Raw genomic sequence first — 16,462 nt, 5'->3', positions numbered from 1 at the left:
AGGATGAACAAATGTACCTGGGAAGAGAGATGTAAATCCAGGCTGGAGTATAAGAATATTGACCCTTTGGGTTTAATACTTCCAATTGAGCGCTTTCCATTTGGGTGGGATTGCTATCCCATTCAATCAGTATGACCAATGGCAAGTCATCTGGAAGCATCACTTTAGGGGGGGCTGCTTTAACTCCTAGTCTGCAATCTTGGAGACTTATAAGAAGATTATTTGGCGAGGGTTTATTACAGATTGGAGCTCATTCATCATATTCATCATATTTTATGGTTAAAATATGAGTGACATATGATATTGGCATCCATTCTTAACCATCTCATAGCTTCCCTGGGCTGCATTTTTCTTGCTACATCAAATCTTTTTTTCAACAGAATAAAAGTATGACCCTCCACAACTGTTGATGGCCTTAGCATTAATCTTATACAGTTTAAATCAGCTGCTAGTTTTGATATGACCGAGATTCAGTGGGCAAGTAAACCTTTATCACAGCTCAGCATTTACTCGGTTTAACATCTTGTGGTGGGTGCTGTTTCTAACTGAACTTTTAGAATCTTAGATTTCCTAGATTAAAAGCATTTAGGATTAAACTAGCTTTTGTAACATACATTTTCTTAAAAATCTCTTAAATGGCTCAGAATCTTCAGAGAAGCTAAATATGACTCCTCTTGTAGATATTAGTTATTTACAATAAACGACATTTCAGCAAACGAGACACAATTGACTGAACTGTACTTATGACAAAATTGCTTTTTCTAATCAGGATTAATTCTGCCTTTCACTCTTAAATACTAGAGTAAGTTAAAGTTTAGTGACATCAGCAGCATTAGAGTGATATTAAGGTAATGATAAATGTGACAATGGTATATGTGTGAAAAGCAGCAGTTATATACTTATATCCCAGTGATAGTAGAGCATATATCACAGCATTTGCCCAGTGATGTTCTCACATACATTATGTGATTTGCCCCAAACCCATTCCATCTTAAGGATTCCCATTTTTATATTCACCCTGTTACTTTCAGGGCAGATGGCCGGCGTTGGTCTTTGGCTTCCCTACCATCATCTGGATATGGAACCAACACTCCAAGTTCTACAGTATCAGTAAGATAAACAAAAACTGTTTAAATAAAAGAGCTCTTTTATAGGCCAGTGTTGCTTATGAAACACTATGACCAGAGAACTAGAAATAATGTACTTTATGTATTCAGAAGAAATTGTTAAAAACAGCTCACTGATCACCAGAGGACAACTGCTCAGACAAACAACACCATCAAGAGAGTTTTATATGCAGTATACTCTGCATAATGCAAGTCATCCAAAGGGCCAGGGAAAGAGAACGATTCAGTCTGGGTTGTTAAGGCACATTAGTGCACTTCTAGGGAAAATGTTTACATAATGTTAAGCTCTCTGATTTGATAGGCGAGATAATGGAACATAGGGAACAGATTGGATGTGGCTGTTCCCTCTAATTCCATAGAATTTGAATTTTGAATTTTATTGAATTTATATACCGCCCTTTCCCGTAGGACTCAGGGCGGTTTACAGGGCATATAAAACATCAATACAAAAATTAAGAGCAATTAAAAAAGATTAAACTAAATCCCTGAAAAAATATAAAACATATAAAACCCCAGTTAAAACCCCAATTAAAACTCAGCCTGGGCCGGAAAGCTCGAAGAGCCAGGTCTTCAGGTCTCGGCGAAATGATCGAAGGTCGGGGGCAGTCCTAAGCTCCACGGGCAGCTGGTTCCAAAGGGCAGGCGCACCCACTGAGAAGGCCCTCCCCCTGGGTGTTATCCGCCGGCATTCTTTTACCGGTGGCACCCTGAGGAGGCCCTCCCTGTGGGAGTGCACAGGACGAAGGGAACTTGATGCCGGCAGCAGGTGTTCCCTCAGATATCCTGGACCCAAGCCATTTAGGGCTTTATAGGTCATCACCAGCACCTTGAATCTCACCCGGAGGGCAACCGGAAGCCAATGCAGCTCGCGGAGCAGAGGTGTTACATGGGAGTAACGGGAAAGCCCCATCACAACTCGCGCGGCTGCATTTTGCACCAGCTGAAGCCTCCGAGTGGTCCTCAAGGGCAGCCCCATGTAGAGAGCTTTGCAGTAGTCTAAACGGGAGGTCACAAGCGCATGAGTGACTGTGCGTAGGGCATCTCGGTCCAGGTAGGGTCGCAACTGGCGCACCAGGCAAACCTGGGCAAAAGCCCCCCTGGTCACGGCTCCTATATGGTCTTCAAAACTGAGCCGCGAATCCAGGAGGACACCCAAGTTGCGAGCCCTATCAACGGGGGGTAACACCTCACCCCCCCCATCATTAATGATGGAATAGACTGGTTAACCCGAGATGCCAGTATGCACAGCCACTCAGTCTTGGCAGGATTGAGACGAAGCCTGTTTCTCCCCATCCAAACCCGGACCGCCTCCAGGCAGCGGTACATCACGGTGAGGGCATCACTGGGTTGGTTCGGGGTTGAGAAAAAAAGTTGGGTATCATCAGCATACTGATGATACCCCACCCCAAAGCCACGAATGATCTCACCCAGCGGCTTCATATAGATGTTGAACAGGAGGGGAGAGAGAGAGAGTTGCATACAGTCACATTTATACTCTATAATGCTGTATGTGCACGGTTCACCGTTTGTAATGCCATGTGAGCTTCTTGGTTTGCAGATAAACAGCAGTTTAATTCACATGTGGCAGATCATATAGGTAGCATGCTAGTGGCCCTAGTTCAATCTCTTTTCTCTACCACCAAAAATACGAAGAGTCCTGTTGGTTAGTATTGACAGTACTGAACTGCGTAAGCCATTGATCTGACTTGATGCAAAGAGCTCTAGATTGATTGCAATATATGCACAGGTAGTCCTTGACTTATGACCACAATTGAGGCCAAAATTTCTGTTGCTAAGCGAAACTTTTGTTAAGTAAATTTTGCCCCATTTTACGACTTTTCTTGCCACAGCAAATCACTGCAGTTGGTAAGTTAGTTGTTAAGTAAATCTGGTTTCTCCATTGACTTTGCTTCTCAGAAGGTCACAAAAGGTGATCACGTGGCTGCAACTGTCATAAATATGAATCAGTTGCCAAGCATCTGAATTTTGATCACATGACCATGGGGATGCTGCAGTGGTCATAAGTGTGAAAAATGGTTATAAGTGACATTTTTCAGTGAACTTGTGTAACTTTGAACAGTCACTAAATGAACCATTGTAAGTTGAGGACTACCTATAATTAGCAGTTGGATTATATTTTGCTTTTTGCCATGTATTGTATTTGAAAGATGAACATCCCATATAGAGGAATTGGAGATATTCCAGAAATAGCTGTACTTCGGTGTCCGGTTTGGAATCACACACACACACACACACACACACACACACACACACACACACGATAGAGCTGCTGCATCTCACCATTGGTGTCCCTTCTGTCCCTCACAGTCCTCCTGCTCCTCCCAAGAGCGCCTTCACCAGCTGCCTTATCAGCCAACTATGGATGAGCTGCACTTCCTGTCCAAGCATTTTGGCAGCACTGAGAGTATAACCGATGATGACGGGGGGCGGCGGTCTCCCGCAGTACGGCCCCGGTCCCGGAGCCTCAGGTAAGGATGGAGCAGCCAAGACCAGCCTAAACAGCATTTTTTCCTCTGCAGGATCAGTACAATTCCATATGACGCGCTTTCTTTTTTCTGTCCCTTCTCAACTCTGAAGGGACGCTTCATGCCAAAGAGTTTAAAACCACCCCCTGCTGGAATCGTACAACAAGTTTATATATTTAAGCGAGTTAACTGATCTCTATCACAATTTTACAAACTGAAACAGTTAGAGATGCTTCTTTGCTGCCAGACCTAAAATCTATAGGACCGTTATGAAGTATGGGTGTATATCTCTTAAATAATTTAGGGTACTCCTCATCCCTAAAATAGCATCACCCAAAGCAAGTATGATCTACTTTTGAAAAAGGCAAAATGGTAGTTTTAAGGAATGAACTTAGTTTTCTAAAAGAGAAAATGGAATGGAATAGAGCATGGCATAACATTTATCACAAAATAACTACAAAATATCACTTATACCAAGTGCTTTTTTTGTAAAAGAAAAAGGTGCCGGAACTCACACATGTCATACAACCTGCCTTGCCTACCCTACAAGGCTCCATCCAAAAAAGGTGCTGGAACTCCGTTCTGAGCGTTCTATGACAAAAAAAGCCCTGCTTATACCAGTAAATATGGAATGTGTTGCAGTTCACATTTTTAAAGAGACAGCCTTTTGTACACTTATCAAAGTCCCATTGGCTCTTACTTTTGAGAAGATCAATTTGCTATTCTGATATGAGCCAAACAGGAAGCCTGAAAGAAAAGTTACGTTAGTCTCATACATCTGGGGAACAGTAGGTTGGGGAAGGATGCCATGCTGTTTCCAAAATGGTGGCAATATTGTTACAGTACTTCCTATATTATTATTATGCACAACCTTAATCAAAGGTTAAACTTTCATAATAGAAAAGGGATCTCATTTTGTAGGTTTCACCTTTTATTGCAGTTGTACAGGCTGTAGATGGTAACATGGACATAAGATGGGAGTTATCATTGCATGCTTTTCCATCCCACCTTACACTCTCTTTTCCCAGCTTGTTGTCTATTGTTGATTTTGTGCACAATTTTGTTGGTGCATAAGGATTAATGGTTGTGGAAGTGGGTGCACTAAGAGTAAGGTTATTTAATGTTGTGAGATCTACTTTGCTTTTTTTCTAGACTGAGCAGTTGACTCCAGATGCAAAATACTGGCTCATTAGGGTGGATGTGCACTTAGGATAAGCACACACTTAACCAGAAAATTGTTTTCAGTACTCACAATAATGTTGCACAAATAGTATTCCTTGGCTCATCCTTCCTTCCCATGTGCACAATTTCTTTTTTTCCAACCATCTAATGTCAGAAGGAAGGGTTTCTTCTGGTACTGCTGTTATTAAATAATTTACAGTGAGAAATCTGTGGAAATTTATATAGGGATCTTTTAGTACACACCAAGCTGCTGTCTGCCAACCTCTACAGTACAGTATTTACCACCTTACTGAATAAGGTAAAATAAACATGGCATGAGATTTTCAAATAAAATTTAGGGAAATAGAAAGTGTAAAGAAATGGAAAAGACTGTCACCAAGGACTGATTCGTGATTTTTATTTATTTATTTTGGCAGCCCGGGCCGGTCTCCATCCTCCCATGACAATGAGATAGTAATGATGAATCATGTTTATAAGGAGCGATTCCCCAAGGTAAGGGTTGAGTAGGAAAAAGAGCCTAATCATTGAAGCTGGAACAGTTACAGGGGGGGGGGGGTGAGCAGCAGCCAAGATGGGGGCAGAAAGATTGGGTCCTTCTTTTGACATTTAAATGAATTTGACAATGAACTGAATCACTTTATATTGTCTCTTTTTCCCCTGAATATTTTAGTATTCCAAGAAAAGAATAGAGAAAAGAGACAAAGGATACCAAAGTCAGAGGACAATAGGCTCAATGATACTAGAATAAAGCAGACTTTTTTATTTAAGGAAAAAGCTCTAATAGCCTGAATAATGCCCTTAAAAAAGACAGTAATAAATGAATGGTTTTATCATCCAGATCTCTCTCTCTTTCTCTTTCTTTCTCTCTCTGTCTCTGATAATCTGGACAGCGTGGTTTGAGTGTAAAGTTTAAGGATAAAGATTCTCATATACTTTTCTGTGCTTAAAAAAAAACAGGGCTTAGTCTGAGTTATTGGGACTGTCCTTTTTTACTTTATGCAAGAATTGTTTCTTACCCCAATAGGCCACAGCACAGATGGAAGAGAAGCTGCAAGATTTCATTAAATCCTATGAGCCAGACAGTGTGTTGCCTTTGGCTGATGGGGTGCTCAGTTTCATCCACCACCAAGTCATTGAACTGGCACGAGACTGTTTAGCCAAGTCCCAGGAGGGTCTCATCACTACTGTCTATTTCTATGAGTTGCAAGAGAACATGGAGAAGCTATTGAAAGATGTGAGTGTCATCAATCCAGGAAATAAAATACCAGAAATATGAATAAAACTTATAGGTAGCTTGGTTCAAAAGCAGTCTGAAAAATCAAGCTCACTTGGAGTAGCCTTTATGAGGCAAAATAGATTTAAGTGATGGAAATTGGAAAGGCTACCTACATGATGTGCCTAGTGGAATTAGAGACTCCAGTAATGAGGTCATGGAGAGGTAGATTTGGTAAGTGCTGTGGTCTTTAATAATGGCAGGCTAATTCCTTCACTAATGAGCCATCTTTTCTGTTGCTTGTAGGCTTATGAACGCTCTGAGAGTGAAGAGGTGACCTTTGTCACTCAACTGGTGAAGAAGCTACTCATTATCATCTCCCGTCCAGCTCGCCTACTAGAATGCCTGGTGAGGCATAGAAGGGTGGAGTGCATGCATATGTATGGGTATGCCTGGAATCGGCAGAAGGACCTAAAGTGTGTGCCCCTGTTTTCAATAGATCTTTCTATACGAACATACCATAAGCCTATCTTAGTGACTATATAACATTCCACACAGGGAAGATCAGCACATAATTAAAAGGTATGGAAATAGCAGTGTTGGAATTAGGAAGAAGATTGTTATGATTTGGTCTTTCTTTCTCCTTGTTTATATTTATTTCACTAGGCCTTAAAATTTGCTTGAGATATTGTGGAGTCACTGTGGGCTGCTCGTGCACACATCCAGTTCTCAAATGCACAGACATGTACACAAAACCTCTACCTTCTTGCAGCTATCTTTGCTGCACTGAATTCAGAAGGGAGGGGTGAGTGAAGAGTTCCCCTTATCCTAGCAACTGAGATGGTAAGAGAGATAGATTATAGCTCACCTGGCTCAACTGTCTTCCAGTCTTTATTTGGAGCAGATACAGATCAAAACAATGGCCTTGGACGGAAGTGGTTGTGGGAGATAAGAGCAGGAAAAAGCCGAGGCCGAGGCCCCAGCATGTATCCGCATCAGCAGCAGAAGCATTGGCAGCTCAGGGGAAGAACAGGAGGAAGGGAAAACACTAGAACAGGGGTCGGCAACCTAAAAAAGGAAAAGAGCCACTGGGAACCGGTTCCATCACAAATTAAAAAAAGTGGGAGCCGCGTGCGTGTGTCCACGCGCATGCGCAAAAAAATGTGGTTGCCATTTTTTTTAAAAAAGTGAGATGGAACCAGTTCCTGGTTGCCCGACGGCGACGGCCCGTCTGCAAAGCTACCGCTTTCAGCAGCTTTGCAGACGGGCCGCGGCAGCTTCCTCAAAGAGCAGTGCCCCTGCCCATTCTGAGAGGTGCGCGCGTACCTCCGCGCGAACGGGCAGAGATGCCGCTCTTTGAGGAAGCTGTAGCGGCCCGTCTCCGAAGCTGCCGCTTTCGGCAGCTTGGCAGACGGGCCGCTACAGCTTCCTCAAAGAGCAGCGCCCCTGCCCGTTCGCGCGGAGGTACGCGCGCACCTCTCCAAAGGTTTGGGGAGGTGCGCGCGCACCTCCGGTCGTTCGGAGAGGTGCGCGCGCACCTCTCAGAATGGGCAGGGGCGCTGCTCTTTGAGGAAGCTGTAGCGGCCCTTCTGCAAAGCTGCCGAAAGCGGCAGCTTCAGAGACGGGCCGCTACAGCTTCCTCAAAGAGCGGCATCTGCCCGTTCGCGCGGAGGTACGCGCGCACCTCTCCAAAGGTTTGGGGAGGTGCGCGCGCACCTCTCCAAACGGGCGGTGCCACTCTCCATTTGGAGAGGTGCGCGCGCACCACTGCCCGTTCAAAGAGGTGTGCGCGCACCGGGCGGCTGGGAGCCGCAGGAGACGGCTCAAAGAGCCGCATGCGGCTCCAGAGCCGCGGGTTGCCGACCTGTGCACTAGAAGCACTGGGTGAGGCCAGTGAGCTATGACATTTAGGAAATCTTTACTACTGAGAACATTACAATAAAGAACAGGTACACCAGCTACTACTTCAACACCAGCTGAGGGGAAAAAGAGGAAAAGGTGTGAGGAAGATGACAAAGTAGGTAGGCTGGCACACAGGCCATGAGGAAAAAGAGGAAATGGGCAACCTCATTAGCTAATGATGTCATTGAATCTATAAAACATTACACTTTCAAGTACTGAGAACATATCTGAAAAATTAAAAAAAAACCTGGGCTTCTGCAAAATTGAGCACATTTTTGAAAACCTTCTTATAGGTGTAGTTGTCAGAAAGGCACTCATTTCTCATTAAAAAGAAGAAGAATGGAATGTGCAGAAAAGGGTTTAAAATAACAAGAACCAAATAACCAGGTAGGATGAACGTAATTCAGTTGACTGAGAAGGTTTTTCATTAAGAGTCATTTTCATTCTAATAAATCTGAGGACATGCTATTCCTTTTTGCTCCATACTGGTAGAACATAAAGGCTAGCAAATTAGAAGCAGGGAAAAGCTGCTCTCAGAAATTATTTATGCAGCAGAAAATGGAAGAGACACCATTAAGAATGACAAAGCATTTAAATCAATCAAAGGATTTGGAAATAATTAAGAGTAATAAATGTAAGGACACACATCTGGTCTTTATCACTTGTTTATCAACCTGTTTTCAGTACTTTTGAAGAGTAGGTCTAGTAATTTCATTGTTGTAAAATGTGAGAGCTAGGTTTTTAACTGGTACACGTGGTTTTAACTGTATTGCTCCAAAGTTAAAAGATACTGATTATTTTCCAACATTTAATGCTTCAAAAAAGTTAAGGACTACAGTTAGTCCTCATTTTATGACTGGTTACTTAGCGACCATTCAACGTTATGATGGATACCCCCCCCCAAAAAATACAACCTGTTTTTGAAGTTAAGGTAGCTGTATTCCTCCCCCCCCAGATAATTGTGTTTTAGATGTTTGTCAACTAGCTAACCTTTATGGCCATTTCCAGCATCTGACTTTTTACAGACTGACTTTTTACAGACATTTTTTTCTGATTTCTGGTATTTACTTCCAATTTCTGGCACAGAATGCCCATTGGGTAATGACTGCCTCATTTGCTTAACAACTGCCACAAAAATTGGGTCCAGTCATGTGATGCCTTGACGTATGGCTGTAATGACTTAAGACCATAATTCTGAATTCAATTATGGTCATAAGTTGAGGACCACCTGCAGTTGTTTGAGAGACCTAGCATTTCTGGTTATTGTTCTGAGAGGCTCATTCATCTGGTTTGCAGGAAAGGTTTCTTCCTATCCAAATGTGGATTTTTTTTTCTTTAGAAATGAGATTGGTCTCTACTTTCTTGGTTTATTAAAGACATATTTTTATCTGACTTTTGAATTAACTAGCAGCTGGATTAATATGGAAGATTTAGGAGATTGTTTTAAACTTTCAAGATGATTCTATTTATAAAAAAATGGCTGTCAATTAGTGCTGGTGATAGTTGTTGAAAGACAGTATTGTCCCAAATAAAAAGACTGATGAATGAACAGCCTATTTTAAACAAGTGATTTTGCTGATTGCCTAAGTGGGATTTTCAGCAGAGCTCTCTGCATAGCACACCATGCTATTCAGTGATGAGTCTTTGGAATTAATTTTTGGTGAGACTTTGGATTTTTGCCTAAGCACCAAAACTATGATCACAAGCCCTCCTCTGCAGGCAGTGAAACCCTCTTTCAGCTGGAATTAAGCTTCTTTTATAAAGTTCAGTTCCCAAGTGGAGAACATCCAAACACCATGTTGTTGCTTCACATACTCCTTTAAGTCTGGTATTGAAAACCAGTTCTGAGTTCAGCATGAGCGAGCTTCCACCTGGCTCAAGAATTCCTTCTATCTCCCCATCTGGGCTCTACCCTTTATCATCCAAGGGTTCAGATCATCAACCTGGCTTGTATCTGCTTAGACTAGTTTTGAAGGTGCCTGCGTGTTACCCTGACAACACAGCAGCCAATCACAAAACACTTTTTCTCAGCCCGCCAGTTGCTGCACTGCATTGGCCAGGCTGACACTGTCTTTGTTGTCCTGTTCAGAAACACGTGAGCATCAGAAAGAGAAGAATGGCAGAGAAGGGCTCCTGTTTATGCCTCTCTTTTCTCCAACTTGGAATTAAGAAAAATAAAGCTTGTGTTTCAAACATGGGTTTTAAAAGAATTGCGATAGGGAATAGGGTTTTATTTTAAATAAAATGAAAATGCTTAGCTGTGTTTATTTAGCTTCTCCACATTTTTCCCTTTTCATTCAGGTCAGATTATAAATGGAGCTGGAAAGAGGCTTCTTAATTCCTCAAAGCAATCTTCTCCAATGTAATCCCTACTAGACCCATCAGTTACAAATCCAGTCAGTCACAGCATGATGGCAGGATATGATGGGAGTTGCAATCCAGCTCATCCAAAAAGGGCCAGGCTAAGCAAGACTGATGAAAAGTGCCACATGATAACATAGACAGTCTTAACCATGTATTCAGTGTAAGAGGTTAACTGTCAGCTGATTAGGGAAGGGAGTCAGTATCTTGTGTCCATCAATGGCTAGGCAAAGGTTTATGGAAATCCCACAGACAAGGCCTTCTCCCACTGTTTCTTTTCAGCAGCCAGCATATTGAGGAATATTCCCTCAAAAATGGACACTCCATTTAGCAGTTTTGCAGACTTTCTCCATCTTGCTCACAAATCCTTGTAATTTATCTACTAGTGATTCAGCTACACAAATGTTTCAGTGGTTGAAATCAAAATCTCAGTAACTGCAACTCTTTATTACCGTAACATTAAATTTCACTGATGGCCTTTAATATAAAAAGTTCATAATGATCAACAGTGGTGTAAACACATTGGCATCTCAGCTGGAATACACTTGCTGTCAAAGAATACAGTCAGTGGATCCTTTAGCATTCAGCTACCATGTTCGCCATACATTATCTACAGTATTGAAGGCAGTAACCAGTTGCTTGGTTGTGTGGCATCTAGTTGTTTAGATTCTATATAAATGTTGTGTTTTCTGAAAATGCATGTCACATCAACCAATTTCTGTGGTCTGCAAAGCCCCATATTTTCCTAGACCTCAGTTCCCAAACTGCCAATTCCCTTGCTTCATACAGATGATATGACAGCGGGACATGCAGAGCCTGAGAACAGACAACATAGTTATGAAAATGCAGTGCCACTGCCATCAACCGCCAAGTGAACTGCAAGTAGCTTGATACATCAAAAAAGGAGGAAAAACTTAAGTTTTAAATTTGTGCATATGTGAACACACATACACAGACAGACAGACAGACAGACAGAACTGTAAACTCTATTGATGCTGTTCTTTACCATAATTAGGGCTGCTTAATATTTGAATAAAGTTACTTATCTATCCAAGCCTCACTCTTGATTTATCTGTTAAGTATGTTGGTGTGCATTTGCATTCCTGGGTTTGGATTTATAATCAGGTTCAAAAAGTAGCCATGAGAAATGTTGTCATGTTTGTCTACTAAGGATCTTGGTATGTAACAGCTCTGGCAACTATTCCTCTTGATTCTCACTATTTTTCTCCCCTGTGAAGGCTTCCATTTAGATTTTACTTTGAAATTGCCCAACCTAATCCATAGAATTTCACAAGCAGTTCAGATAACCACCTCCATACGTAATTATCAATTAATTGCATATTAATTTAGACCCTCCATCTAAAAGTGAGGGTAAAGTTAGCCTGATGAACAGAGGCTGTTTCAGACTATGGATCCTGTGTGTCTGGTTACCCAGGTCTATGTCCATCTCCCTAGCTGTGGTTCTTTTGTGGTTCCCTGAAATCAGTTCTGCTTTGCTAATCCATCCTAATTCTGACCTGCTCTGCATTTTATCTCTAGGAGTTTAATCCTGAGGAGTTTTACCACTTGCTGGAAGCAGCTGAGGACCATGCCAAAGAGGGACATCTGGTAAAGACAGATATTCCTCGTTACATCATAAGCCAGTTGGGACTGACTCGAGACCCATTTCCAGGTAAGGCAACCAAAATTATCTGCTATCCAAGTGGCCTCCTCTCTGCATATGTACCCAAGTCACAATATTTGTTAAATGTCAAGTGACCATACTTGTGTGTCATTTCTTGCATGTATTAGCATGGTCATCTTATAGCTCCTTTGGATATGTGGAATTTTGTTCAAGTTAACATTACATGGATTCCACATAGCACAAATTTGTTCATTTTATTCAATATAATTCTTTATTCTTGGGCCATTTTTGTTCCTTATGTAGCTTTGAGGGATATCTGTCTGACTATCTATTCTACTAAGAGGATAGGTTATAAATAAATCGACACAGAACTTAGTTCCACAGAGTTAGCCAGGATAACCTATAGGCATATTTCTAAGGTCTGTACAAAGAAGTTAAATTTATTAAGGAGCTATTAAAAATTTATTAACAAACTGAAAGGAGGAGGAGAAGGTAAATTGTCATGTACTAGAAGTTTCTGGATTACTATTTTTTATTTGGTGATTGCTGGGATTCTTCTCAAAAATGCTGGAGTAAATAGACACTTTTTGGAGATGAACAAGTGTCTATTTTTCTTTTTTAAAATTTGGTCACCATCAGGGATGGTGTAAAAGGAAAATCAGCCTACCTAGTTGTAGAAGAAGACTGGTTATGATATGGGATTGAAATCCTTCACAGGGCAAAACAAAAAATGCTGGATGAACAGCAAGTCTTTTCTCATCTTGACTTCAAACCTCGGTTTTCAATGTTATGGCAAATCTTACAGCATCAACTGTTCCTCCAGTGCTTCTACATAAACAAGGTGACTTAATGAAATTCAGAACCACATTTTCTCCCCCCACCTCCTCAGTTGTAGCTAAATATATACAACATAGCCATTAAAAGATGTATGGAAAGACACTGACAAAAATTTCTCAATTTCCCTCCTTTCAGACTTTTACCAAGCCAAATAACTAATGGTTGTGTGTTGAATCTAAGTGTTAATACTCCAATCCATGATATCCAGGGTTGTAAAATTGTTATAGGTGGCAGATTCCAACAGCTGGGTTATGCTGCTTGCTTCATCTGAGTTAAAACTAAGAGCAAACTGCGCACAGTGTGAAGGATTTTTGGAATGGCTTCTGTTTTTATTTTTAGGACCTTTGGTGTAAGCATCTGGGCTCTGGATTTTATCAGACTGATGTGCAAAAGATGGGTGTTAACCCCTTTCCTTCAAGTTGACCTCATTCAAAACTGACCCTCCATTTCTGTTTTTCCTCTCAATGGGGGAAGCGTTGCATGGATTCATCTGGTGTGGTTGATCCTGAAACAGGATTGATAATTGTTCAAAGTTGTCTAACTAGGAATCATGATCTGGATTTACAGAGAAGTAGTAATAGAATTTGCATACAAATTCTGGAAAGTGGTAGATCAAAGGCCCCAGGTGCTAGAAGGTCTGTTGAGTCTTTCTTCATTAGGACAATGTATTTTTTTAATGCTTCAGCTTGTCAATGTACATTTTCACACTGGCAAAGTAGCATATGCTCATCTGCATCCAGTGTTAAATGTGTGCATGTATTTAAATATACCTGTATTTCTCTAAGCCGGATTTCATGAGTGCATTTAAATTGCATTGTGAGTGTGAGTAAAATTCCCAATATATGTACATCAGCATAAAGGGGCTTTTGCATATCTGTGTGTGTTGAGCTGCATGCAGATGTGCTTGCAAGTGCATGGTCGAATCTTCTGATTTGCCATTGGAGCACATGGAGCTTTCATCTATACCCATTTATACCACATGCATGTGCCTTTGTGTATATGCATGGCTCTGTGTGTGTTTAGATTTCACCCTTTCTGTGCTTTCATAAAACAACAATGGGGGTTGCTAAAGCCTTGTTCCCTTTGGCTCTCCCCAAACCTTGTTATCGTCAGATGTGCTGTATGTGGAGGAGCACGATAGTGGAGGATCCAACACACCTGAGACAGAAGAGTTCGCCGAGGTCAGTATACGGGTCAGCTTGGCCAACCCCACCCTAGCCAGTTTTCCTCCACACAGGGACTCCCACAGACGCACCTTTATTGCAATTTGTTCACCATGCTGTGCAAATACCCACTTGGAGCAAGGGGAAAGCAAGTCTGTCATTACTACTAAGCCTCAGAAGAATACCCCATCTGTGTAAGAAGAAATCTGAGATTCAGTAAAAATGGGTGATGGTATAATACTCAAAAAGCTGTATAAACATAAAATATGGCATTTACCAGGCACCTATCATTTGCCTTTCCTTCTTCTGAACATAGATGCCCATGTTCAGAAGTACCAGTCTTTGAAATTCAGGATTATATGTAAAATTGGGCACTGTTTCTACTGGCAGCAACTGGAAATAAATTAGACATCATTTGTGTGGATGCTTAGGGAGGAGAGGTATTACTGTAACTTAAATCGCAGCACTACTTATGTCATCTCCAGAGTACTGTGTTGCTTTGGATACTGATGTTGTTCAATCACTATGTATGTATTGTATTTTTCATATGTTCATTTAATACTGTATTTAGCTTTCCAAGGTAATTTTTCCCCAATATACTTACATCTGTCCTATGTAAATCAATGTATATATACATGAATATGTATTAAATGTATATTAATGTATTCATATGAGAGAATCAACATAGATTGCATTTCTATGTAGTAAATCCACCTGGGTTTCATGCAGGCAGTGCTCTAGAAAGATTAATTAAGAAACAATAAATATTATTTCTGAATCAGAAGCCTAATTTCAAAGAGCTGCCCAAGCTAGATTTTGCTTATGGAAGAGATTTGCATTAACTTTTCCTAGTTTTTGCCCTTGGGCAACTAATAATACTGCCTATGCAGTAAATTACAATATCTCAAGCATCCCTCAGTTTCAACAATTATTTTTACACGGAATGAGGAGCACATGTTAACTAAAATACATGCATCCACCACCCACCTCTACACATAGTTTGTAGGATACGTTCCCTACAATATTTTGGCGAGAGTGGCTAAGAAATAAATAATCTAAAATAATGACCCTCTCCCTCAAGAAAATTGCCCATTTCTGCCTTGAAGGGTGTCCATGAGGCTATATGCTATTGGCAAGATGTACTTTTTCATTTTTACAGGGCAGCTGAAGATGTTGGAAAGCTACTGTTGGTCCTTATGACAAACTGATTTGAGAGACTTTCTAAATTGCTCTGTCCAGTGGCAGCAGTAGCAACAATGGTTAGAAATGGATGTGGAAAAGATTAGAAGAAAAATCCACTTACGGAGGAGAGGAAGACTATGAAAAAGAGTCGTAACAAGGGTGGCTAAGGGACAAGAGGGGGAGGCCTGGGCAAGAATGATGGCTTATGAGTGTGACAGAGAGAAAGGTAAGAAGGAGAAATGATCATAGGTGGATTGGACAAGAAACAAAACAGACAGATAGAGGATAGATGAATTGCACATGGGACCTGCACGTTTGAGGGGAAAGGAATAGGCTGAAAGTGGAAGAAAATGGCGAATGGTCCAGGATGTTAATCTTATTCAGACATGTCAAACACAAGGCCCGGGGGCCAGATCCGGCCCGTGAAGTGGTTTCATGCGGCCCACGAAGCCATCCTGGAAACAGTGAGGGAACGGCCCCCACTGCCTTGGCCCTGGCCCAGAGACCCTCCTCCTGCCAGAGACCCTCAGATCTGTCCCACTCCTGCCCAGGCCCCCATAGGCACCCTTGATGCGAACCATGTAGAGCTGGCCATGCCCACCCAGTAGGCCATACGCACTTTAGCCACGCCCACCCAGTAGGCCACACCCACCCAGGCCACACCCACACGGCCCCCTGAGGGCAACTGCAATGCTGATGCGGCCCTCAATGAAATTGAGTTTGACACCCCTGATCTTATTTATTGGTTAGTGCAGAGGGTGCATTGTTCCTGAATCTTACTATTTCCCAGGCTGGAACTGCTTCTCTTCATCAATCTCTCCCTTACCACAGTCTCTTAATAATTCGGTGATGGCATGTTTGTTTTGAGCAGAAAAGACTGAATAGAGAGACACGGAGGGAACCGCTTCCACCTCCTCTTCCCCTTTGGAAAATCATCAAATACATGATTGTTTCAGAGGCACTAAGAAAGCTAACCAGCTGCTCTTTGGAAATGGAGTTAAATTGGCAGATGGCACGAGGTTTTCAGTGTTGTTTTCAGTTTATTAAATTTGAATGGTGTATTTACTTTTGATTTTTAAATCACAGTGAATCAACTAAATCCTTAATATGCAAACATATTATAATGTAAATAAATGGCGGAAGAATACTTAGGGCTTCACAATTTTTTCTGAAGACTTACAAAGATTAACTCTCAACAGAAGATTAAAAGTTAACATAGAATCAGTCATAATTTTGTTATCTATCCCTCATGCTTTGTCTTAGCCCAACTTTTGGGGAGTGTGGTATCATCTAATAATTAGGCCGCAGAAAGATCTATTGTGCTTTGTAGCCTAGAAAAGGTTCTGCAGCTTTGTTCTAAGTTTTCTGTTCTTTATTAGTGAGAA

At 41.5% G+C, this 16,462-nt stretch overlaps 1 protein-coding gene across 1 annotated transcript in view; it reads left to right on the top strand.

The window, feature by feature from the left end:
- MAST1 (microtubule associated serine/threonine kinase 1) overlaps positions 1-16,462 on the top strand; it is a 79,683-nt gene that overhangs the window by 37,782 nt on the left and 25,439 nt on the right. The window contains exons 5-11 of the mRNA XM_081321812.1: positions 1,032-1,110; positions 3,456-3,616; positions 5,212-5,287; positions 5,820-6,029; positions 6,315-6,416; positions 11,811-11,943; positions 13,846-13,913. Of these exons, the coding sequence (XP_081177938.1) occupies positions 1,032-1,110; positions 3,456-3,616; positions 5,212-5,287; positions 5,820-6,029; positions 6,315-6,416; positions 11,811-11,943; positions 13,846-13,913 (829 nt within the window). The remainder of the gene's footprint in view (positions 1-1,031; positions 1,111-3,455; positions 3,617-5,211; positions 5,288-5,819; positions 6,030-6,314; positions 6,417-11,810; positions 11,944-13,845; positions 13,914-16,462) is intronic.

This window comes from Vipera berus (assembly GCF_964194415.1).
Source record: "Vipera berus genome assembly, chromosome: 2".
Lineage (NCBI taxonomy): Eukaryota > Metazoa > Chordata > Lepidosauria > Squamata > Viperidae > Vipera > Vipera berus.
Note: the sequence above shows the minus strand (reverse complement) of the source record. Positions and strands in the feature narration are given on the sequence as shown.